The 26,609-nt window shown below is 30.3% G+C and overlaps 1 protein-coding gene across 2 annotated transcripts; it reads left to right on the top strand.

Moving 5' to 3' along the window:
- Positions 1-11,767: 11,767 nt before the first annotated feature.
- LOC107436934 (uncharacterized) lies at positions 11,768-20,229 on the top strand. Of its 2 annotated transcripts, none has more exons than XM_016048764.4 (3): positions 11,768-11,895; positions 17,602-18,048; positions 19,964-20,229. In XM_016048764.4, exons 1-3 carry the CDS (start codon positions 11,853-11,855, stop codon positions 20,122-20,124), a joined length of 651 nt encoding a protein of 216 aa, XP_015904250.1. In that variant the 5' UTR covers positions 11,768-11,852; the 3' UTR covers positions 20,125-20,229. The 2 variants fall into 2 exon arrangements, with proteins under 2 accessions (XP_015904250.1, XP_015904252.1); XM_016048766.3 differs by lacking the exon at positions 11,768-11,895 and adding an exon at positions 11,903-12,039.
- Positions 20,230-26,609: the final 6,380 nt, after the last annotated feature.

Raw genomic sequence — 26,609 nt, 5'->3', positions numbered from 1 at the left:
ATATGTAAATAAGTGGCTGCTCTAACAGTCTTCAGAATAAAATTTAATATTATATACAATAAGATATAAAAGTTAAATAAAGTTTTCTCCATTGAATAGCTTAATTATAAGTACTGTTACATATAAGTACTCTTAATTATAAGTGCTGTTATTCGTCCATACACATGTGATAAATTCTTACATTAGGTAAGTTGAAAAATACGATACTATAATGCAAAACATTTTAATACTTGTTATAAATTTTACTAGTAAACTTAACTATTTGAGAATAAAAATTACAAATGTTCTCATGATTTGGTTCAATCATATTTACTTTCTAAGTTTTCTTGTAATTCCGAATAAAATTGCTATAATGATGCATAACACATATACACATATATGAAAGAAGAAAAAATGGAAGAGTAATTTAAATTATTTAATACTTTTTTCCCAAATACTTATTGTTTAAAATTGCGGATACTCTTTCTTTCTACAGATATTCTTTATCTTTAGTAAAATAACTCCAGGGAGATAACAGCAGAATAATTCCACAGTATAATATAGTGGATTAACCTTTAGAAAAATGTTTCTAACTGTTTCTAAATGTTCTAGACTAGAAAGTTTCGAATCGTGTTTTCGTAATTCGAGACATGATTGAAGCGATGCTTAATTGCATCGATGATTTAGAGGAGCTAGAATTTCCAAAAAAGTAAAATATTTTTGCTTAAACTATTCTTGGAATTTTCAAAATAATAAAATATTTTATGTAATTAGAAGAAAATTTCAATACGACGTGCGGTATTTGCCTCTTTTGAACTAGAAATTTTTATTGAAAATTTAAGTGAGTTTTTCTGTAAAACTTGTTTTTTAAACAAGGCGAAATGTAACTTCACTAAAAGTTAATTTCGTCACTGAATAACAGAACTTCCAATGTGAGAGTTTTGTGTGCTTAAGAACAATTGACAAAGAATTTCATTTTCTTAATTAATTGGTTAATATTATCAAATTTAAAGTAATATAAAATCATGCAAAGTTATGAACAAAAAAATTTAATATTTCGAAGACTCATCGAATTTTCTAAATTCTTTCCAGAACTGTATAATAATCAATAAACTTTTCAAGTTCTTTAAAATTAAAAATAAATAATCTGAAAATTACGTATTGCTTGTAACTATAACTGATGAGTTTGAATTAGTTAACAGCCAGATAATAATAAATAATTCAGCTTGAATAACTATTTACCAATGATAAATTAAAAATAAATAACTTTTCACTTAACTAATCAAAAGGTGTAGAAGAATATGTTCAATACCTATTTAAATTAATTAGTGCTCTCCAAAACATAAACGCAAAAGTTATAAACTTTGCTATCTTATCTTTTAACCGGGTTGGTTTATGGAATTCATAACAAAACTTCAATAGTTTTAATTAATGTTTCTTGCAAATAACAAAACAAGATAAAGAAGGATTTTAGAATTAGCCTTACAATTTATTAGAAATAAATTTGGAAGGAAATCTTCCTTCCTCGCTACTTTTACGGAAGCTGAACTATCATCTTAAGGAAATATCCAGTAGCGTCACAAAGAATGAGTTCACCAGATAAATAAGGAAGTTACAAAAGCAGATAATGAGAAAACGGAAAAAAAAAGTTTTAAATCCCTTGATACGAGGGACTCAATCTTTCCAAGTTTCTTACTTACACTGCAAAAGGGCTTAGATGTTAATAACTAACTTCAAATAAAAGTGATAATGCTCCGCTGTTTTTTCTCACATAAAGTAGCATTTTCATTGCATCGATTTTTTTCTGTACACAATAGAGCTTTTCTTTCTTTTTCTTGAGGCTATTTATTAACCAACTTTTGCGCCTGCGAAGTTGGAATCTTAAATCGGAATTTCGAACACCTTAGACTAGCTCTAGGAGGGCTGAAATCTTTTCTGGAGTTCCGTGGCAGATGAGAATGCAAATTCCAATCGTTATTTGACGTGACATGGCCAAGATAACCTGGTTGGTAGGGCTTTGGACACGTGACAAAAGAGGCCGTGAGTTCGATCCCCGACGATAGATTTAACGTGACGCGTGCACATTAAATCTGTCGGATCACAAAGTCCTCCATGTTCCTATAACGAATTATACAACTGAGGGTACTGAATTGGAGATTGATCGTACTCTGGTTCAGGTCAAAATTACGATCTGTTGATGAATGGATGCATGAATGGGTCGGCCCTTTAAGTGGGCTGTGACGAGAGTGAGGCTCAAGTCCTATTTTTAGCCAGAGATGGCGCCACCGAAGCACAAGAATCTCCCCCTCTGCCCTAAATTCGCTTGGTTTCCACAAGTAAGCTTGCTGATATTGGCACGAAGCATTAGAGACAACCACAACAGGTAGAAGTTATCGCCACATTACCCCCACAGAGAATTTGGTGTTAATTAAAATTTCGACTAGAATTCTGAAATTACCGCTTGGACAACTATGTCTGATGACAATGCAAGTTTCAGTCATTTCCTGACACTTACAAGTAGAATTTATCACCATGTTAACGCGAAAAGAAATCGTCAGTTAAAATTTCAATTACTTTTCGACTATCTACAGTGCTTAAATTTTAACTGGACTACGTACATGATGGCAAAATAAGTTACTATCGTTACCCAAAAGGTGAAAGCAAAGTTTATTACAGTTTCATAAGAATCAAAATATTTAGCAACGTTCTGACTTAAACAGACGCAAAACTAAAAGAAAGAATATAATAAAAGAAAGTAAATATATTATCCAAACTTTTTTTCATCAAGAAGAAGTAGATTAAAAAAAGAGAAAATTCTATTTCTGTTTGACCTAAGAAAAAAAAATAGGGCTCATCAATTTTGTATTACTCTTTTAACACCATCGAAAATACTATCTTACGCCTTTTGAATGTGATGAGAAATTGTTCTTCTGTTTTAGGTAAGAAAAAATTAAAACTATTTTCTCCTTTGTATCTTAATAAAAAGCCATAGTTCTTAAAATTCTAATATTATTTTATTATTGCTACAGGCAGGAAAAATGATTGTCTCCTTTTTTGTATATACAGGGTATTCCATAAAACTAATTGATGTGCAGTTTTTGAATCCTTACCGAAAAGGAAAAATAAAAAGTACACGCATCGAGGATCGTAAATTAATATTTACGAAAAAAGAAAAACTCTATCTCATATGGCAAATCACGATATAGCAAGATACCTGCATAGTGAACAATAAGTCAGGTTTGATTGCGGGCGTTAACAAAGAGTTGGAAAACTATTATTATAAACATCTTCAGGTTTTAACTTTTAATTAAACTGCTTTGATGTTTATCCATGCGCCTTCCTCAACTGTAATTTGTTAGATTTCAATAGTGTTTTCGTATTTTCCTCGCTTAAATACTTTATTGCGACCCTCAATGTTTGTGCTTTTTGTTCTCATTTTTGATGAAGATTCTGAAAATAAATATTAAGGGTGGTTTCTACAGAACACCTTATATGCACATGGGATGAACTGAATAGTGTAAAGAATGGCAAGTCAATTTCATAATATTTTCTCTTCGGGCAGCAATCATATGAAATTTTATACGTCAAAAATTGTAGCGTGTGTTGAAAGACCATAACAAAGCGTTCAACCTCAAAAACCAACTGAAGATTATCGGAATGCAGATTGAGTCAATTTTTGAGTTGTACTTTATACATAAACGACGGAGTTTTAATAATGACTTCTTTCGTTTTGACATTTTTATTTTTTAGTGTCAATAATCATCTTTATTGATCTATAGTCATACTGTGTTTGCTTTATTTGCATATTTATTCGCAATTCTTAGGAATTAACTTTTATAATTAACTTTTATAGAAATCCAATATATATGTAATTTCTGCCTGAAAAATAACTTTGATTACTGTAGTTTATGTAATTGTTTTTTAGATACATCTGACACTTATTAAAAGTTCTGATCATTCTAAATTGAGCAACTGAATTGAAAGAAAATACTGTTTTTTTATTATTATCATTTTTTAAAAAAAAATAATATAATAGTGTTCACACCTTATTTTTGTAGTAGCATCCAGTTAGATATAGATCATGGGCAAAAGTTTAAAGTTATGATAATTTTAAAAAAAAATTATTTTTTCTTATTTATTTTCATAAATATTTAACGGAATTTTCCCTTTTCGATATTTTTACGTTTATGAAAACCATAGCAAATAACTAATGATTAGTCACATAAATTTCCAGAAAAGATTCGTTTGAAAAAAAAATTTGCAAGGAAACGCAAAAAAAATTCATGTGGGAAGCAATTTTGTGAAAAAAATTCAGGCATCAAAACTATCATAAATATTAATCATTTTTAGAAGCTTATTTCTATGTTGTTTAAACAATGCAACCGCAGCTTCAATGGTGCGTATTATTATTTTTTTTTCATTTTAAAAATTTCCCAATGTCAGCTGATTCAAATTAATGCGGAAGTTTTGATATAATTTCAATGTTGAATTGCAATTTTTTTTAGATATATCAACAAAAAAAAACTCAATGTAAAATATTAGAGAATGAGATTATAATAAATTTTAAAAATAAAATTTCAATAATCATTTAAGTAGTTATTAAGGAACACAGGCACTTATATTTCGATAATGTTTTCAGCAATTCCATTTAATTTTTTTTAAAACTTCGAATTTTAAAAAATCGTTTCTGAAAGGAGGGAAAATATTGCAAAAATTCGATTTAAGTTAAAAAATAATATTTGATTTATGAATTTACAAATAAAAGTTTTTTGAGAAGTTCTAGATAGAAATGGCATTTGTTCTGAAAAGAAGGAACGGTTTTACAATTGTAGTGTTGATCTTATTCGAAGCACAATTTAACTGATAGGCATTGGGCACACCCCATGAAACATAAAATCATCTATAGAATTTGATACGGATTAAATTATTTCCAGCTCACTCTATTTTTTTTCCTTATAGAGTTCATAAATAAAAACAAACCGGGAGGATAATTCGATGAAATTACCATCTACCCAATCATTATTCCAAAGTTGTGTAAATACAAATAGCCTTGGTATAACGAATATCTTTTTACGCGATCCATATGCTATTTATCAAAACCAATGCTTCTTTTTCCGAACTCGGTATCATTTGATTGAAAAAAAATTTGTTTGCACCTTATTGTGTTACGGTTTCTAATTTATTTTTGTTCCTAAAATTTAAATTCCTCACATCAAATATATATGAGTTAAAATTTTAATTTCATTAAATTACAATAGAATTTTGAAAACAAGTTTTGAAATCGCAAAAATGAGATAAATTCTCAATAATTGTTAAAAAATACAAATCTTTCAATTAGTAAATTAAATTAAGAATCTATTATTTAGCTCTGTAAAAAAGTATTAAAATAATACAACAAATAAAATTGATAAAATTACTCAAATTTAAGTTGTTGTATATGCCGTGATTCTTTAAAATCTTTACAAACTTTATCTTTTAGAATTGTCTTTGAAATTCCGGACCTTTTATGTCTATTAAATTAAAGTGACCACACGTCCCGATTTTGGCGGGACAGTCCCGCTTTTTGGTGGACTGTCCCGCGTCCCGCCGATTTTTAAAAATGTCCCGCTTTTTAGAAAATATCTGCATTTCTTATTTTAAATGTACCGTAAAAATATATTCCTATTATTTATTAAGTATTATGGTGAATATAAAGAAATAAAAAATACATAAAAAACACATAAAATGCGTGCAGAGTAAACTAAATTAGGCAATGTACCAAGTTAGATTTACTCGGTGGTGTGCTATCATTGTCTTTACGTCTCGACTTAATTCAGATAAGTGCGGACTGCCGTTAGACAGTGCGGTTTGTTGTTTTCAATTTGACGTTCGGTTTGACTCATTATTTGATTGACAAAGGTTGAGCAATAGTCGCCACAAAGTAACGGTCAATAAGGTAAAATTTAATACTCTTTTTTAGCCTTTGTAATAATTTTTTTATTTATTTCTAGTATTTACCCACAAAATAAAAGATGAGTAAAAAAAGAGGATGCAAATTTAATGAAGAGCTAAGCAGAGAATTTCCATTTATTAAAAGTACCAAAATAGACTATATGGTACGGTGTGATAAACGCAATGCTGAATTTTCGGTCTCACATGGTGGAAAAAACGATATTACTAAACATCTAGCGACAAAGAGGCACAAAAGATTTTTTAATAATGCCGCTTCCTCATCTAAAATGGAACAGTTTTTTCGCAGTGCTAGCTTTAGCAACACGGAAAAACAGCTAGCATTAGCGGAAGGGCTATTTGCTTTCCGCACCATAAACCACAATCAAAGTTTCAGATCAATGGATTGTACGTCGCAAGTGATCAAAACATTATACGACAAAAAATATGCATGTGCAAGGACAAAAACCGAAGCAATTATTTGTAATGTTTTTTCACCATATTCGTTTTCACAATTGCAGAAAGAATTAGAAAAATGCGCATTTATATCCATATATTCTGATGCTTCCAACCACAAAGATTTAAAATTATTTCCCACAGGTGTTAGATTTTTTGATCCAGAAACAGGAATTAAAATTAGAATATTAGATTTTGTTTCATTGCCTGATGAAACTTCACAAATAATTTTTGATTTATTAAGTACTATTTTAAAAAAGAATAATTTAAACAATAAAATTATTGCCCATTGTGCTGATAACACTAACGTAAATTTTGGTGGAAAAGCTAGAAGAGGCATCAATAACGTTTTTACGAAACTTAACGAACATTTGAAGCAAAAAAATATTGGAGTAGGTTGTGCAACGCACATTCTATACCTATACTATTCAAACAGCATCTGACTTACTTCCAGTTGATGTTGAAAATATTTTTGCAAACATTTATTCGTATTTTTATATATATATTGTGCGTGTTGAAAGTTTGACTAAATTGTAATTCTCATTTCATCCTATTTGTCCCGCTTTGTCTCAATAAAAATGTGGTCACTTTATATTAAATAGATAATTTTTGTCTTCACGTATTTGATCTTAAAATATTCTGAGGGAATCATAAAGTTTAATTTTTTTCTTTTCTTTCTATCTTTTTTTAAATTCTTTTAGCAGTTTTAGACTGAGAAAGAAGCAGTGAGGATCAAAAAATAGTTAAAATGTAGAATCTCAAAAATGCATTTAAAGCATTAAACATTGCAGTCCGGGGATAAGACCTTTTATGTTGTTGTTTGATTTATTCATATTTAACAGTAGTTAAAGTGATTTTCCTTAATAAAAAATAAAATAAATCTTGATTTACAAAAATTTGAAACAAGTTTCTTCAATATGGGTAAAGGACCTGGTGGCGACTTGAAGCCTTCCCAGCTTCAGATCAATGGACACATTCCTGTCTGGAAATAAAAGGCGGTCGGTGCGCAATGTTGACCTCATTGCAACCGGCATTTTATTGATCCCAAAAATTGGGGAGACTGAGTCAGTATGATTCTGTAGACTACAACAAGCTGTTGTGAGCATGCTCTACTCTAATAACAGAAGGCACATGCCTCATTTCGAGTATTCAGTTCCATCAAAAAGTTCTAAAAGAAGGCAAATTTCTTCCAAAACTCTATCAAGAAGTTCTCTTTTTTTCTGGATTGGGTTCAAAATTACAAGGCTAAGGAGTTGAACATTTGTAGTCTGAACTCGGAAAATTGGATCGGCTGTTCAAAGATGATTGTGAAATAAAATAAAATAATAAAACAATGTCAATTGACGTAATAAAGAAACCTAGAATTTTCAAATTTTACTCTGAAGCTCCATTTTTATAGTTTTAACAGAAGTACAAAAATGCATCTAGCAGGCAAACATGAAAATCATCATAACATTTATAGCAAAAATCACTTCCGTATCAAATCAATGAAGAAGAAAAAAATGACGTTTTGTGTAATTATTGTACTTCCCAAGTTCCTTAAATCTTGTTTTAAGTATTATTTATTTGTCGTGCGATATTTAAATTTTTTTTCATTTTGTATGAAAGTGAAAAAGCCTTGAACTAAATAATCACAAAAAAAAAAAAAAAAAAGGGANTTAAAAAAAAAAAAAAAAAAAAAAAAAGTGAGAAAAAGTATAAGTGATAATTTTATTTAAAAAAAGGCACTGATGTAAAAATGATGGTGAACTTTATTATCCTTTTAACATATTTTCTGCTTCAATCTTTTATAGTTTCCTGATTATACTACTTAATTTTGCCCAAGGAGAAAAAATTCTTTTGGATGGACTAACTGGAAAATTTGAATAATTCTCATGCTTTTATGAATCTGGATCTGGAATGCAAAATAAACCCAAAGTTAATGACCTGTTAAATTTCAAAAATAGTTTTTAATCACCAAAAAATATTTTAGCATGCATAATTAGATTATGCTTTTCTGCTTTTGGCAATAAACGTTCCTCTTTATAACGTAATAAAAATTCTTTTATTTGGGCAGTCGAATCACTATCAAATCTTCCATTATATTTACGATTGAACCTCGAAATTTCACGCAATATCTTAAATGTTTGAGTAGCTATGAGCGATATAAATTAACGACTAAAATAAAAATAGTGATGTAATAAATATGCTATCTTCATTTTAACTGGAGTTTTCCTATTAAGTAAAGATAGAATGCTCTATAATTTTTTTTTATTTGTGGACTCCAGTTTAAAAATCATATCGATCAATTTTCTTAAATTTTTCGCAAGAGATCAAAAGTACATAAATAAACAAAAAGTACTCAATCAATTACTTTTAATTTTATGTAGATTCTATATTTATTTAGATGATAATTTAAACTTAATATTTAAATGTTTGAGTTTTTGTTTCAATCTCAAATTCATTTTCGATATTTTTTTTCTTTGCATTAGTCAAAAAATAGGCTTAAGAATTTCAAAAAGTTGAAAAAAGTTAATTTTGAAAAAAAAATATTGTGTTGGTTTTAACACATAAATTTCTGTTCAACAGCAATATTGGGTATTACCTGATTAAAAACTTCATTCACTTCAGAAATAAACGAATAAGAAAAAACAGCCAAGATGTTTCAAGAGCATTCAAAATAGGCGCCCAATTTCAAGACTTGAATGTAAAGAAATAAAAAGGATTTGAAATGAAAACGTAAAGTAGAAAATGAAAAATGGGAAAATAAAGGTGAGAAACAAATCACGAAAAATCACAGAAACCGAGATAGGAAAAAAAAAGAAAAAAAAAACAGAACAAGAATAATCACAGTGGCTGAGAGGCAAATCACGGTAAAATGCATCGTTATGGAGAGTGGGGAGGAATTAATGTCGTAAACAAGGGAACCAGCATTCAAATGAGTGAAAATAGATTCCAGGGCATCAAAATAAGCTGATGTAACCGGCGCGGAAATAATTTTAACATTGTCAGAATTGAATTTACGCCCAAGATTCCAACAATGTGAAGCAATTGAATATATGTAACATTCAAGTCTCATATCTGGCAACATTCACGTCATTCATTTATTTGCATTCACTTCAGGCAAGTCTTGAAACAGGGTGCCTATTTTTGATGCGCTTGAAATAAGTTGACTGTTATTTCTTATTTGTTTATTTCTGAAGTTGAAGTTTTCAATCGGGTAATATCATACCGCTTCAGTTTCTAGGAATTATTTATTTCACAATATCGGGTGTTTCGTAGATAATACCCTTGATATATAGTTTCAGAACCTTTAAAACATGCTAAGATAAAATGCTGGGCTTATTAGTGGACACAAATTTTCATATTTTTATTATCAGAGCAGAAAGCTAATTCAGGAGGCATTTTTATCCTAATCTTTTATTCCTACGTGATGATACTTTACATCATAGTCTTAGTAAAACAATAGAACTATATGCATTACTTTAAAATTTATAATAATAATAAAACAATAATTTTTAAATCTAGTGATTTGAGCAGTACAGTCATTTCTGGCTCTAGTGCCAATAAACTTCGATCAACCAGCAAGCTCTATTTCTTTACTCACGTAGCTCTGTCCAACCATCTTGTTGTATGGTCAACTTTTTACTCTTGTTTCATTTATATTTGAAAATGATAACTATCTTCACATCGGAAGTCATAGTCCACACCATACTTACTTAAAAAAATATACTTGTACATAGATACTTGGTTGTATGTACAGTTCGAGAATTTTTTTTTTTTACCCTGAATGACTTTTGATCTAATTATCGGATCTTCACGTACTACGATTTTAATGGTTCGAGGGCGAGACTCTGATGACTTCAAACATGCTAATTAATTAGAGCAGGCTATATTTTAAGTTACGATATCAACTACAAAAACATACTTTCTTTGAATGAACATACCTTTTTTTCGACGGATTCGAATTTCTGACTCCCAAAATATAGGAGACGCAGGTCCTCATAGTTTGATCAGGAGAACGGATCAAAGCTAAGATGCTTTGATGTCAAATTTACTTTTTGCTTACTTCATTATACCTCAAAAGCTCTAAGCGAATTAAAAAATTTTTGCACACAATAATAAAGTTCATTTAGATAATTTCGTGTAAAAATTAACTTTTAGTGAATATTTATTATTATTTTTTTAAAAATATTATTTGAGCAATTTTTGAATAATAAGGTACATAATTTTTATTCAATTTTTTTCAGATCATTTTTTGGTAATTTTACATAGGAGAATGCAAAATTTGAGCGAAGTCGGCTGAATAGTTCTTGAGAAATTAAATTTTAAAAATACAATTTTTTGTTTTAAAATTTGATTTCTTTGGAAAATATTTGTTAATAAAAGTTATAAAAAAAGTTTTAATGATATTTAGGACAAAATAATTTATGTCATATTTAACGGAGTTTTTGTTTTGCTCTATTATAATTACGGATATATAAATATAATACACACTTATTACATACTATAATTATTTTAATTTGTTTTTAACTATTATACTGTTAATATTTTATTTATTTTCTCATTTTAACTAATTTTGTCTGATTTTTATTACAATAGAAAGTAACAATTGATGACAATGTCATCAAAAGTAACAACGTTATTCAAAATTTAAAGACTTAAAACTGAAAGTGAAACTTCTTATGTACTATGTGTTAATAAAATGAAGCATTTCAGCATCTTTCAATTAAAATAATTTCTATATTGATTTATAGTCAAAAAATTAATGCAATGGGGAGAATGAAATTAATGAAATATTGTGAATGATTCAAAGCAATGGTGTGAAAATCTCAACCGACAGCGAGCAAGGGACGAACACTCTATAATGTTTTAGAGCCATAAGAAACCTGACGATTTCTCTTTTCGCTCAAAACTATTTTCTAGTACATATTTTAGACAAAAGAAAGACTTCCTCTTTCTTTCACGAAAATTATCTTACCAGCACTTAAGTATCATTATCTTTCTGTTGTCACGAAATTAACTCTAATAGTCAAATTTACTTAATTGAAACTACTGAGTTCACCAAAATAGTATACTCTATAACAAATCTTTTTATAACAAATAAACCAGAGATTTTGTTTTGATAAAAGTATACTTTTTGTTATCTAACCTGATAATACCATAGATATGAATCATAATGAATTATATTACTGAGAAAACTCATAAAATTCTTTAAGGAAAATCGATCTTAAATTTAGGAATTAAGCATACTTTTGGTTTGCCTAATCTTATTCGTTTCATTAATATCTTGTTAAAGCTTATTATTTACTTTTATTTACCCTTCCCTTTATCAAAAATAGATATTTTACCGATACAATCCGTACTTACTTCAGTAGATAGGATTTAGACTTAATAAGTAACCATCAACAGGCTTTACATTGATTCTTGTTTTTGTTCACAGACTCTGAATTCTCCCGAAGGGTTTTTGTTTACTTTTTCCTTTAAATTACATTTAAGAAGCATAACCGATGAAGTCAAAGAATAATAAGACAATAGGCATAAAAGCAATAAGTAAGGATTATTTTTTTCTTCAAAACTAATTGTTTTAATAAAATTTTTCATGTTCGGTTCTTAACTGTTCAGTTGTTTTGATAGTATCTTTTTGTTGGGATCGGATATACGACTACGCATTGTAGAAACAAGAGGTATTGGTAGGTAATGTACATTAGTTTACAAGCTTTATCTTTATTTATTTGCTTGTTTCTTTTATATAAATATTTTCAAAATTTATTATTTAGTTTTAATAGTCTTAGTTTTAATAATTATTTAGTTTTAATATATTATGATCATGTAATGGTATAAGAAAAATTATTTACTCGGTTTTAATATTAAATTAATTAGTGTTTTCTTTTAGTTAATTCAAGGTACGAAATTTTCAGTTCTGCTTTGAAAGTTTATTTAACAGAAATAATATAAAATACTCCCACATTTTAAATTATGTTAAATAGCTATTCTCTCTTTTAATTATTTTTATTCTTATTTTTAAATTTCTTTAAAATGTATTTTCTAATTTTGTAGATGTGCAAAAACTTCGTATTATTTTAAAAATGAAAATGCTTTCAATTATTGAAATTTTTCAAGGGATAAATCATAGGTTTATTTTGAAACAATAACAAGCCATTTTAAATTAAGAAATTATTTTATCAGCAATAATGAGAGAAGTAACTTTTTTAATAACGTTAAATGACGAATTCAAGAAAGAAGTTAAGATATTTTTGTAATATTTGTGTTAAATTGGCCTGCGACAAGAATAAAAATAAAAGAAAAAAACATAATAAAATAATAAGATACTAGAACTAAAACTGCATATTTAAATTTGCAGACTCTTTCTTAAATCTGTATATCAAAATACATATCTGTTCCTTTCTTTCTTCTTCCTTTTAGATTTAAAAAAAAAAAGAATTTTTTACACGTAAAAATTTTTCTTGTTTTCATAATAAAGGGTTTATTGCAAAACAAGCTACAAATTTTCAAATTAGTTTGGAAATTGATTCAATAGAAATAATGCATAACGAAACTTATTATTATATATTTATATATTGCTTTAAAATGAAAGTATATTAAATTTTTGAGCATTATTTTCAATTCTAGTTTAATATTCTCTAATAATCAACATAAAAGCGATTCTTTAGATGTTGTGTTATTCACGAGCTGTAAAATATGATTAAGAAACATTCATTTTTAAATACCATTTTTCTATAAAATTTATACCCTAAACACAGGGTTGATAATTAGGAAATAGATTTCAGTGCGAACTTTAAATGATGAAGCCATTTATTATGAGTTAATTAAAATAGCACTATTGAATTTTTTAAACTCTTTGTTGGATAAATTCCTCCAAAATAAATTTATGCATAGTAAAAACATTCAGCAGAAAGGAACAGTAGACAGAAATAAATTAAGGGACAGATTTTTTCTAATAAAACGTTAAAATATAAATAGTTTAATGAAAAATGAGATATACATTCTTAGTAGTTTTCACATTAGGCAACACATATATTTAATTTAAATATCATATAGTAGTTAAAAATTTATTTAAAATGTCTGAGAAATGTTAGAGATGTAATGTTGAGATTGTTGATTTTAGAGATAGGGTTAGAGACAGGGGCTGAAAGGGAAATTTTGCGAATTCAACTTGAGGTATGTCAGTCATAATAATTATTAGTCAGATATAATAATTAATTTATCAATTTTAAAATATATAATTGTAATGCTTGAAAAGTTTCAAACGAAAAATTCACTGTGAGGGAAAAAAAAAGGCAAAAGATACTAATACCACACTTTCTGAAGAATGACCCATACACTATAATCCTACTAAGTACATTTATGATTCGAATACTGAATACGAGTTATTATAAAATATAGTAGAAGGGTTCAATGTTAGACTGATACATAAAATTTCATAATTTTTCGTAATTCGTCTAAATTTTTCAATGTGAACTGTAAAATTTGGATAAAAGTCATAATTTTTTCAGTTCACTCTGAAAAAAAAAGTATGGTCAAGGCTGACAGAATATTATTATATTTATCTTGCCACTGGCTCTATGGAAACACCCAAAAATTCGGTATTTTTTTGCCGAAGTGAAAAAAACGCAAGGCTAATGATTTTAGTGAAATTAACAATAAAACATGGTGGTAAAATTTGGTAATTTTATCATACCTAAGAGCATGGGATAAAAATACGTCACTCGATTAAATTTACTATTTAGCTCTGTATTTTTTTAAGCTAAATTTGTGTTTATAAGAACTATAATATTAAAAACCAGAATTTCTGATAAACAGTTACCATATGAACGGAAAAATTACCAAATGAATGGTTTAAATACCGTATATTTTGGTTTCATTAACCAAGAATATGTTTTTTTTTTATTATTTTTTTTATTATTATAAATATCAATGTTATATCACTGTAATTTTACCGGGATTTTTTTCTCCATGCTTTTTGGAAAAATATTAGTGCATACATTAACTTAATGAGCATGGTTTTGCATTAGAAGTTTTAGTGTTTAACCATGACAAGCTGCAAATTTTCTGTTCATATAGGAAAAACTCTGAGGATACGTGGAAAAATGTTGAGATTTTTTAAAAACAGAAATGTATTAATTTCTTTTTTTAATTCATTTTATCTAATTTCTTTTGTTGAAAATTTTCGTATTAGCTCTTTTTAATTTCAGATTACCATTTTTAAACATTTTGAAAAATGTCTAAAAAAATTCTTCGAAATTTAATTTATTAATTTCTTTTTAATTAATATCCTAAAAATTTAAGTATTATTGAAAATTTGTTATTATAATATTCGGTCAAGTCCTTGCGCATTCTCAGAAAAATCGGCACATTATTAATATTAGCTTATTGATCCATAATTCTGAAACCTTATTAAGAAATTAAATTGAATCATATGTTTTCTTTCAAGTTGAACCGTAGTATCGTGTAGTCAAGTTCAAGAAGTGCAATAATATTATTCAATTTTGCACCTTATTACACTGTTAGAATTTTCATTCTAAAATCACTGTATAATAACCTGCAACAGTCTGTCCATTTAATTAACCGTAAAGGTTAAAATTTTCTACCTTTACCATTTTGAAATCGTTTTTTAGAGATATGATTTAAAACTGGTATCGTCAAAAAACTATGTTTTTATAGCCATAAATAAATAAAAATTATAAAAATTTTTATAACAATTTAAAGCTAGCACGATCACGATATCTAAACTTTAAAATGAGATTTAACTGGACATTGCTGCACTTTTTAAACTTATTTATTCTTCTTAACCGTATGTTAGACTATTTTATAGGCAACGGACTTTGGAGTTAGATTAGGCTTTTCGTTTGGTAATAAGCATTGGAATTAGGTTTTGGTTGAGTTGTGCTTTGTCACATAAACCGTGGAATGTGGCTTAATCAATTTATTTGGTGGCGCCATCAATCGTGAGACGTGGAAAACGATAGATTTTTTTCTGTATTAAGCAGCTGTCTGATGTTGCCATTTATGCGTGAAAGAGAATTCTGTATTCCAATGGCCAGGGTCAACGATTGGAAAATGCAGAATAACAAAAACTCTTCATATGTTGAAAGAACAGAAAAAATGTTGTGTCAACGCGGGAATTCGATCTCCCGTTCAGCTAGCCAAGAAATTGACAGGTTAGCTCTCTCGGCTGTGGCATGCACCGAGCTGCAAGGAGCTAAATAGTTTAATAAGGTGAGTCAAAATGGTACGGATAAAATTCCGGTTATTTAACCATATTAGAAAAAATAAGTCCAGTCAAGATAGCCTGGTTGGTATGGCGTTAGACTCCCGTTCGTGAGAACGGGAGTTCGAATCCAGCCGGCCGAAGACTTCTCGTGTAGTAAATGGTGACTGATGCACTGTAAGTCTATTGGGTCACAAAGTCCTCCATGTACCCATAACAAATCAATACATCTGGGGGTACTGAATTGGAGATCGTTCTCTGGTTCAGGTCAAAATTACGATCTGTGGATGAATGAATAGATGCATGAATGGGTCAGCGTTATGAACAGGTGTGACGTATAGGTGTGGCAGAAGTTGAATTTCGGGCCATAGATGGAGCCACTTGAAAACAAGAACAATCGCACACCTTGCCTTAATGACCTACGACAGCAACAACAACTGATAAAAACAGTCAATAACCGATTTTTCTCACAGTTAACAGTTTAAAAACCATTTTTTTAAACGATTATTTTTCTTCATTATTGTAAAATAAAAATGAAATAAATAGTCATTTAGCCATTTTTACCGAAATTTTTCTAACAGTGTATGGTTGCATTAAATTCGAACGATATTATGGTTCCAAGCGTTGCAACAGTGTGTAAACACCATCTGTAAATGCAGTTTTCAGTTGCCGACATTATCAAATTCACTTGAACAGATTTTTCAACAGATGAGTTAGACGAGCAGACAGGCTCTTAATGTAGGAATTCTGATATTCAGTAACACTGAGAATATTTTAATAATCCTCAATTCATCTTAAAATAAAAAGGGACTTTTCAATATCTTTAATTACTTGCTTGTATGTTTCGCATTTTTAAATCTCTGACAAATATATTCTCCGTCTCTCAATTTTTGTTAAACGTTTTAGATGCCTTTTCTATGACAAATTGGTCAGGTGCTAACAAACTAAACTTCAATGTTACAGCTAATGTTAAATTAAGGGAATAAGGGGAGCTTACAAATCTTGAGAATTTGCAAGTGTCTGTTTGCTTGAAGGCTCTTATCACGGATTTTTCTGCTCACTTGATAAGAGGATTTACTGTAGTTTTGGATTTAGAAGACGTTTCGACTAGGAAAATCAAAAATTTCAAGCAAAGCTTTTAATTTTAAACAATGCAAAGAACTTAAATATTACTGTCACGAACTACAAAACCCAAGTGAGATTTCTTTGAGGGGATGGTAAATATAAGGCACAAGTCACTATGAGGTGACCTACCCTTGAGATGAATTTGGGGGTGAATTCGTATGATGCATGCTATGCTGCTATATATTTTTTTTTTTTATCTCTTGCATACCCTTTTGAAAATTGTAGAGCATGTTCAACTATATTAGAAAGATTTTGCGAAGCGTTTCTTATGTTAACTGTAACGCCAATTGTAATTTGCCGGGAAATTTTCGCGTATACGCTGTAAAATTTAAATAGCGTTAGAGTTAAGAGAACTCGTACTGCTTAGCAAAATCTCCCTAATGTGGTTTGTGTTTTTGTAAAATTAATATGGTGCTATGTTAGACAATAATACCATTCTTAAACTGTGAAACACAACATTATGGTTCAATTTGAACCTACAGGTGGCTCAATTTGACACCTTATTATGGTTGCAGCAGTTTAATTATGATTCAAAGTAATGATATTATGGTTCCTCATTGAGCCAATTTTTCGGATGCATATGCATTGTGTATATCAAAAATTGTATTTCGTTTTGACCTATTTTAGGCGAAATGACAATCTAAATGTCAACTATTCGCATGACGAAGGTGATTGTGAAAGCGTTGAAGAATTGGTTGGTTATGAGTGCAATTGTCTTTCAGTTTATCTGTTTCATCATAAAAAGATAAATGATTTGGCGTTGCATTTATTTTAAAGTAGTCATTTCAGATATGAATTACCTTTCATCATAAAATTAAAAATATCATAAGCTTTAATTACGAACTTTGTTATTATTATTGTATGACACATACATGTTCATGAAAGTACCTTTCTCATTTCAGCTACAATGTGGCACAACAAAATTCGCCGTTTAATCTCTGCAACTTGTGTGGCAGTTCTTTTAATATCTAACAATGCTGATGCATCGCCATTTGGAGGCCTACGTGCTGGAAATATAGGTGACTTACTCACACCTATTGTAATTGGTGCGATCTTAGGTGGAGCTCGTCACAGATTAAAGGCGCAGAAAGAACAAGATGGAGCAAATCAACAGCCATTGCCAAGCGCCCAACATCATCACCCATATTACACGCCCTTGCCTTGGTATCCAAATCCATTTCAACAGCACCCTTTATTGCAAGCGCAAGCATCATTCATGTTGCCAGCCATCCACCATGAGGAAATGATTCATCCTCAAGCTCCCTTTTACCCTGACATGTCATCCTTACTTCTGCAATTAAATCGGGAGCAAGCTTACCCCCCTATGGCTTCCCATATGGCACCAACAAGTAAGATTTAATGAAATAAAACGGTGTTTAAAATAAATATTAGATAGGATGTAAATATTAAAAAAAAGAAATTGTTTTGTATTAAAAAAGGTTCCTTTTCAAAGCGTGATAGCCTGAAATATTCAGTAGCGATAGCAGCGCCGCCTTTTCTAATCTTCAAATTAATCTGAGAAGAGTGCACCACATATTACGCATAACTAACAAGTTCATTGAAAGCTTTATGAATGAATGTTAAGTAATGTCTAGATGAAAGTGCCCAGAACAGAACAATGCGAGCAGATTGATTTATAGCAACAAAAGGTGCACGCAACGCTAACATTTATCACTAAATGCTTACTGTTATATGGAGAACAGTTTCTAGAATAATTTATGTAGGGTGTGAACAACTGGGCTAAAAGTTTTCGTGAAGAGGATATTAGATAAGCAAACGTCACGATCTCCCATGAATCCATTGCAGATCTATACTTTGTTTGGCGAGAATTGAGAGCGAAGATAAACAAAAAAAAACCATCAAATGTGTCATTACTTTCAGCTGATTGGTGCAAAGGTAATGGCAAACAGTGCTAATCTAACTAGTGGCCAATACGAATATAATCGCTAACTCAGCGAGGAATCAGATACTGTTGACAACAAACAGCAAACCATTATGTTTACTTCTGCAGCACTTAGTTTGGAACGAGTAAAGGAATTGGGGAATTTTCTGCCACCAAAAAATTTTATGACTTCGCTTTGTTTTGTTCCGAGCGTATTCCTCTTAGCTCAACTTTACATTCTCTTTAAATGATTTCCTGCGATCTGGTTAATTAGTACAGTAGTACTTAGTCATTGGTTTAGTTATCCTCCTTAACCCTGATTGGCAGCCTGCTATTGTTATTGAATTTCTAGTGTTATCACACTTGTTCATCAGAAGTGAATTTAATATTTTTTCGGACGATTTCGTTTATGTATAACCTTACTTGATTACAGTTTCAAAACACACGATAGAGTTACAAAGAATTCCGTAATGATTGCTCTCTCGTAATATTCTAGTATCTTAATCGAAAAGGAAGCAAAAGGCTAAAGCACCTTAGTCGCATATTAATTTTCAAGTGAGGAATAAACATAAACTCTATTGAAATCCACTGGATTACTAGAGAGTAGGATGGGGTGAAAAAACACCTGAATCAGATTGATTTCCAGATGGAAATTGTGATTGTAATGGTAGATTTTCAACTTCTCTCTGCTTACTCCGTCAATGAAATAGGATTTAATATTCCGTAGCTCACCTTCCTCAATAGTGATTTAACAGTCTTTTAATATCACACATAAATATCAATTTGAAGTGTTTAAAAAGCATCAATTTTGTTTTTTACCACTTATGTAATTAATGAGAATAAGTAAATTGAGAGTCATCGCGGACGTTATTTGAGAAGCAGACATAGAATAGAAGTTACGTAACGATAAAAAAATTTCCTGTTGCTTTGAAACAATTTTTAAGTAGAGTTCAATAGCATTGTAAAGGAACTAAGTTCATAGTTCATGTGATTTAGTTTCGAAGTTTCTCTAAAGATAGAAATTCATTATCTGTTCTAAAAATACAGAAAGCAATCCCTACAGGATGTCTTGCTGTCCTCTTCTGACGTCATAGCAGAACCTGACTATTTCTTTCCCCCCCCCAGTCTTATACTTATACTTATGTAATACATTATACTTACATAATACATTATACTTATGTTCCCCCCCCCAGTCTTATACTTATACTTATGTAATACATTACTCTATGGAATTCGGCGTGATAGGTCTTAAAGAAATTTAAGCATCTTAAATTCAGATAAGAAATTAGTGCTTCATATTTTCTCTTCTTATTGTTGTAGTTGTGTAAAAATCCCGATTCCTTTTGTATTTTTTTTTCAAATTTTTTCGTTTATCTTCATAGTTTTTGATCGCAACGCATTGCAAGGACTTAATGGAATGGATTTTCCAGCTCTAGAGAGTTTACAGTCTTGGCAAAGGGGGCCGAACGTGAACTTGCCAAATAACCCTATGGATTTGGCTGATTTGTTAGATAGTATAGATAATATTGGAAATCAACAATGAAATGGAATGCTCAACAGAGGAATATCAAGCCATGTAAATATTTTTAGTACAAATGTAAACAAAATGTGATATTATGATTATATTAATAAATATTCAAAAGTAAATTTTCCAGTATTTAATTTGGTTTAGAATGGATAATTATAAAAATAAACACTTTGAGTTTATACATTTTGCTTTTACTGCAGAAAAAATTATTTCGGTAAGAAAAATGGATACATAAGAATATATTTTAAGAGGCTCTTGTAACATTAAAAAGAACTAAATACATAAATGTAAAGTGTCTGTAAAAATGCAAGAAATATATATATTCACAGGTAAATCAGTGGTTTTTCAGAAATAAAGTAAGTTTCACAAAATATAGGTTCTTGGACATTAAGTCTCTTCCAGCTCTTTAATCTGCTAGAAATATTCCATTAGAGTGGATCCGAACTATTGAAACATGATAGGAGAAAGTGCAATCCGATCAGGCTTCCAATTTTCAGGGCGAGGAATCGTTGACTACCATACTGACTGGGTGGCTGTTTACTTATTAAATATATTACAATGCATTGAAATATCAGACAGAAAGTTCTTCCAGGGTAATGAACAGAAAAGAAAAGGCATTTTCGGTTGCTCTGTTGATGAGAAACTCGTATTCAGTACTGCAGTCACGAAGTTAGAGTGGAGGTAGAACACATCACAAGGCTTCAGAACTGCGCAACGTGCCGTGTCCCAAAATTTCATTATAAGTCATTAGGGCGCCTCCCTCTTATGAAATAGTTGCTCATGAGCATTTGAAACAGTACTTTTATTTTTATGAATCATCTAGATTTTTTATTGATTTGACGTTTTCTAGAAACTATTATTAACATTCCATTTAAATGGTCCCAGATATAGCAATTTTACGTTAAGCAATGACTTGGCAGGTGCCATCTCAATTTCGCCAAGTTGATTATTAAGGAGACGCACCTGCCAGGATACGATGGAATTTTCAGGTATGATGTAACATGCAATTCTCCTCGCTCCTCATGATGTGCCAACCTTCTCATTAAGTTTGTAACTGTTGTACTAAACTACTATTAATATGTATTGGAACAAGAACTGACGTAATTTAAGAGAGATTCTTGCATTTCTCTTTGTTTTTACAGAATTATATTACACGAAGTTAGCTTCATTTTAAAAGAACATTATTGCCTGTTAAGGGTGATCTACTTTATGAACTTGTTTCTTTAATCGGAATTTTTATTCTCGTTTTTAAAGGGGAAAATTTAAACAACGTTTTGAAATATGAGATTTAAAAAGAAAAGATTCAATTTACTTTCTCTGAAATTTGTATTTTAAATAACATATGTCCTCTCAAAAAATCCTAAATAAACAAAACATTTTGTATACATTATTATCTAACAATAAAAATAATAATCATAATTGCATAAAAAATCAATTTAATTTACAACGGGATACTCGTAAGGAATATCTTGCTTTCAACAGATATAAAAAAAAATCACAAATTTTTATTTTCGTTTTAAAGGAAAAAATTTAAAGAATGTCTTAAATATTAGATTAAATAAAGAGATTCAATTTCCTTTTTCATAAACTGGCATTTTCAATAACTTATGTCAGTAGAAAAAAAACCGAAATGAAATTTTTTTAAATATATTATTTCTTAACAAAAAAATAATCATAATTACACAGAAAAAAATTCATTTCGTTTGCAACGATCTCGTAAGGAATATCTTGCGTTCAATTAAGGTAAAAAAATTTCCAATATTTAAAAAAAATTTTTTTTTTCATTACTTTTTTAAAGTAATAAAATCCTCAAAATTTTAAGATTATTGGGTACTCTGTTAAGACATGTTCCCCCTAATGTGTTGTATGTTATCATCTTGTATTTATTATGTCAATTTTAAACAATAGTATTTGTGAAAATTAGGTATTCTAACAGTGTTTCTTTAAATCGATCTATAGCAACACCATTGTTCAATTAGTTTTAATCTTACATCGTTCAAAAAATTTAGAGAAAACAACTAATTGTTGCCACGCAACAAACTATGACGTACATTGTTTCGCAGTGGAACTCATAACTTCTGAAGTTTAAGTGCTATCTGTAGGTGATTATTTTGCAGTTGCTTAAACTATTTGCTAGAAAAATGGCTAATGTGGTGAGATTTTTGCGAAAAAAGCTGTATGTATCATATATTAGTAATACTATCTTACAGTAACATTAATTTAACTATTTTTTCCATAAAAATACATTTTACCTCGAATTGAAAAGCTTCGCTAGCTCCAACTTCAATTTTAAACTGAACCGTAAATAGTAATCCAATAAAATAGCTTAGTGTACTTTAATCAATCGTAATATTTCTTAATTTATAGTTCCTTATTTAACTNTATATATATATATATAGTTAGCTGACTACCACTACTCAACTTCATAGCCTTGTAATTTTGAACCCAATTCAGAAGTCAAGAAAACTCCTGGATCAAATAATATTAGGGATATTAGTGGAGAACTTTTTAATGAAGCTAACCCACATTTGCGTTACACGCAAAAGGAAACCACGAAACCCTCCCAGTTAGACTTACGGCAAAGGAACTCTAACCCATGATCTGTTTGCCAATTGCCGAAATTCAAAACCGGCTCAGCTCATTGGAAGGTGAACACTCTGTCCCCTGAGCCATCACGGCGCATCTCTAGAATTTATATAAAATCATTTGTTAGTCAAAGGTAAATGTTGTGGTAAATACAGTGTTTTCATTTTTAGTGCAAAAGTTTTTAGGAAGGGTGAGAATTCTGATGAGAATTATTTTGAAATAAGAGATTGGAACGAAGTTCTGAGGGAACAAATGGCAAGTGAGTTGGAAATTGCAGAGTTTAAAAATGCTCGAAATGATGAGAAAGAGTCAACCAAGATTTATGATGAAAAGTTTGATTTAAGAGATTGGAATGATATTCTCAAAGAGCAAATGATGGCTGGATTGATGGAGTCTAAGATTACTCCTAAGGATGATACTCCTGATGATGCACTTGTTGCTTATAATAAGGAGGTAAAGAATGCTCATATGCATGGGGCAATTGATGAGCTTGATAACATTGATACTCTGGAAGAGTTGTTACACTGGCTGATACGCTGGTAAAGACTCGAAAAGGACTTTATAGACTTTCAAAGATCAGTGGATGAGCGGAAGACAATAGAAACGCTCGTAAAAATTCGAAAAAAGTCTTTCAAAGAACAGTTGATGAGCTGGATATAATTGACACGCTAGAAAAAATTCGAAAAAGACTTTCTAAGGACAGTTAATTAGTCACTCGATGGCGCATAGTTATGTCACTTTTGATATATGTGTCAAACAAAACGCCTAAAGATGATTAAGATAACATTTAAATTGCTTCTGTTATATATGTTATAGAAATAGCTCATATATCTGTTTAAATAAATAATTTATTAAGCCTTATTTCTCATATCCTTTTTCTCTAACATATTACAGATTTTAAATATAAGTGTGATTATTGGCTGTTCTTCGAAGGCTCTGATGTTCTAAGAAATAAAATTTTTTTAGACAATAAATAGCTAATTGTAAAACTGTAGTCTTAGGTAAGATTTATTCAATGTCGTGTTAAGTTTTGTTCCTCTTTAACCTGCGTCCTTATTGAAATGCCGCAAATACCAACATCTAGTAAAGCCTAAAATTTTTTAAAAAGAAAAATTCGAAAAATTAATGTTTGTTTACTTTGTTCTTATTCTCAAGCCCGTCAATTCTTTTCTGCAACATCATATACATATACGGATGTTTCAACCCCAAGGAGATAAATTTTAAAACCTAATAAAAGAAAAAAAAGGGGGGGGGAAAGAAACTTAAATTAATTAAATAATTGTAAAATACTATATAATTAAAGTAATTGATAAAAAAAAATTATTAACACACAAATTAAAAAGAAATTAATCACCTTCAATTCTACGATGCAATAATTTTGACTGATGTTTTTTGAATCACCCTATATATCAATGTGGCTTTTAAGTAGAAACGCCAGTTAAGTTAAAACGTCAGTGATCACCTTTTTCATATTTTTATGCTTTAGTGTTACATGGTGAGACAACCACAAAAATCTCATTGGGGCAGAACAATGACAAGGAGATTCTAAACCCATGATCCACTATCACTGCGGATAATTTGCATTACTACTATGATATGTGCGAGTCGGGGGCAGAATTCGAATCTTCCAGTCGTGATTGATATTCGATCGCACTTCAGTTGCATTATTAGAAAGTGAGAGCCTTCTCTCTCTTCTCACAAAATGAAATGGTTTTGGATTATTTTTAAGATATTCTTCACCCTTATTGAGATCTCGAAAATGATTTGACTGAGTTTAAAAATATTTGTGTTTTTCATTCGAATATAATGCGTTTTTTATTTTTTATCTACTGTCAACAATGATGTATAGTGTCTGAAATTTTACCTCCATTCCTCAGGTCTATCTCGACAGCGACAAAGATTAATTGCATTATTATAATTATGCGTCGATTATTCTCGGATGCCTTTTTTCTACACCTGAAGAAATAGCTGGCTCCCACTATTTTTCACAGAGTTAGCAAATAAACAAAAGCTGTAATCTATGCAAGAGTGAGCTACTATACTATTTTGCCTCATTCTATGGTTTGCCTTGATAAGGCATTACATATCATCTTGGACCACAGCCTCATGATTTGAATACTGCTCTGAAATTGTGACCCACTCACTGCCACACGGCCTCTCAATCTCTTGAAACGTTTATGACTGACAACGAATTCTCATTCATTGGAGGGAAAGAGTGAGTGGGCCACAACATAAAGCTTCCTAACTCACCTTAGACTGGGATGCACACCCCTTTCTATAGTGGTTAGAGGATCTTCTTGCGGCCCTAGAGGCCCTTGGTTTGAATCCTACCGGAAGCCATCAAAAACATTTCTCCTTCCACAAATTCTTTTTTTCTTACTTCCTTTCAATATTTTTTGTTTCAAAAATATTTCGTTTAATAAAATAAGACTGACGAAATAAAGAAGAAATAGGTAAATAGATCAGAAGGTAGAAATAGATTAAAATATCATTACTGTTAGGCTAATAGTGTGAAAATAAAAATAAAAGCTCTTCGTTATTTGAAATTTACAAATAGAATAGTTTGTTCTTAGAGGATGATAAAAAAATGTACTTTTTGATTCACTTGCCCATTGAGAATGATCGTACACGGACTGGTTATCATTTTTGTCTGACATTTATATGTATAGATTTAAATAAGAGCTCGAGTCCTAGAATATTTGAAATTTAAATGTGACGTGATACATAATGATTTAAACTTTAGAAGGAATTCAAAAACATATTGATAATTGATGGACAATCTACTTGGTTAATTTAATACTAATTAATATTAAAAATAACACTAAACTGATAAATAAGTAAGAATGACGATCAAAATGGGCAACAGGCAGCGTAGAGCAGAAATCTCAACCTATGGCAACTCTTCGCATGCTTTTAACATTAGCGTGTGGAGAGTCCCAGGAGAAAGAAGTACATTAGTTTCTGTCTTGCTTTTCAAATAGATTAAAAACATTTAAGTTAGGAAAATATAAAGTATTTAAAACTACATTGAACATAGTTCTAAAAGGAAGCGTCGTGGAAATGTTAAAATTTATTTTTGACGAATAAATACGAAAAATATTAAGTTGTTGTTGTTAATTTACGTCTCAATGGGCTGCACAATGGGCTATTGGCGACGGTCTGGGAAACATCCCGGAGGATGATCTGAAAATATGCCATCACAATTTTGATCTTCTGCAGAAGGAATGGCACCCCCTCTTTGGTAGCCCGACGACCTGCACGCGAAGTCGAGCACTTTACGGTTAGCCGAATTTTNCCTCGGTCTCTACGCAGATTGATCCAAGTGGTCACCCACTCGCACACTGACAGCAGCCAGTGATGCTTGACTTCGATGATCTGCTGGGAGCCGTGTCTTAACGATCAGTCCAATGCGGGACGAAAATATTAAGAAAGGAGAAAATATCATGGTACATTCCTATACAACTGAGAAGAGGAGGAGCGGGAAAGGGGGAGGGGTGAAACTTTGAACTGGTGATCTCTCCAGAAAAAAATGCGCGAAAAAAGTTTTTTGTTACATGAGAAACAGATGTTTTAAACAACTGAATAAGCAAATATCCTTTCATAGGTTTAAATTATCAAAATATTCATAGGCTTTCAAAATGGGCTACAGATGGCGCAGAGCGAACTTTTTACCTATGGCAATACTTCGCATGCTTTCACCATTGGCGTGTGGAGAGTCATAAAAAAAGGAAGTTAGTCATTTTCGCTCTTGATTTTTAAATAAATCAAAAACTTTTAAGTTAAAAAGCAATATGGGACTCAAAACTGCATTGAAAATAGTTCTGAAAGAAGACATCAGATAAATTTTAAAAAAATATTTGTGACAATTAAATGCAAAAAAAACATTAAGAAAGGGGAACAACTCATGGAACCGG

Source organism: Parasteatoda tepidariorum, chromosome 2 (genome assembly GCF_043381705.1).
Source record: "Parasteatoda tepidariorum isolate YZ-2023 chromosome 2, CAS_Ptep_4.0, whole genome shotgun sequence".
In the NCBI taxonomy this organism is placed as follows: domain Eukaryota; kingdom Metazoa; phylum Arthropoda; class Arachnida; order Araneae; family Theridiidae; genus Parasteatoda; species Parasteatoda tepidariorum.
This window is presented reverse-complemented; position numbering and strand designations above follow the sequence as displayed.

Coding starts and splice junctions, on each gene's coding strand:
- LOC107436934 (XM_016048764.4), top strand. CDS start 11,853: ATGAAGTCAAAGAATAATAAGACAATAGGCATAAAAGCAATAA. Junction 11,896..17,601: donor AATAGGCATAAAAGCAATAA/GTAAGGATTATT, acceptor TTCTCATTTCAG/CTACAATGTGGCACAACAAA. Junction 18,049..19,963: donor TTCCCATATGGCACCAACAA/GTAAGATTTAAT, acceptor TTATCTTCATAG/TTTTTGATCGCAACGCATTG.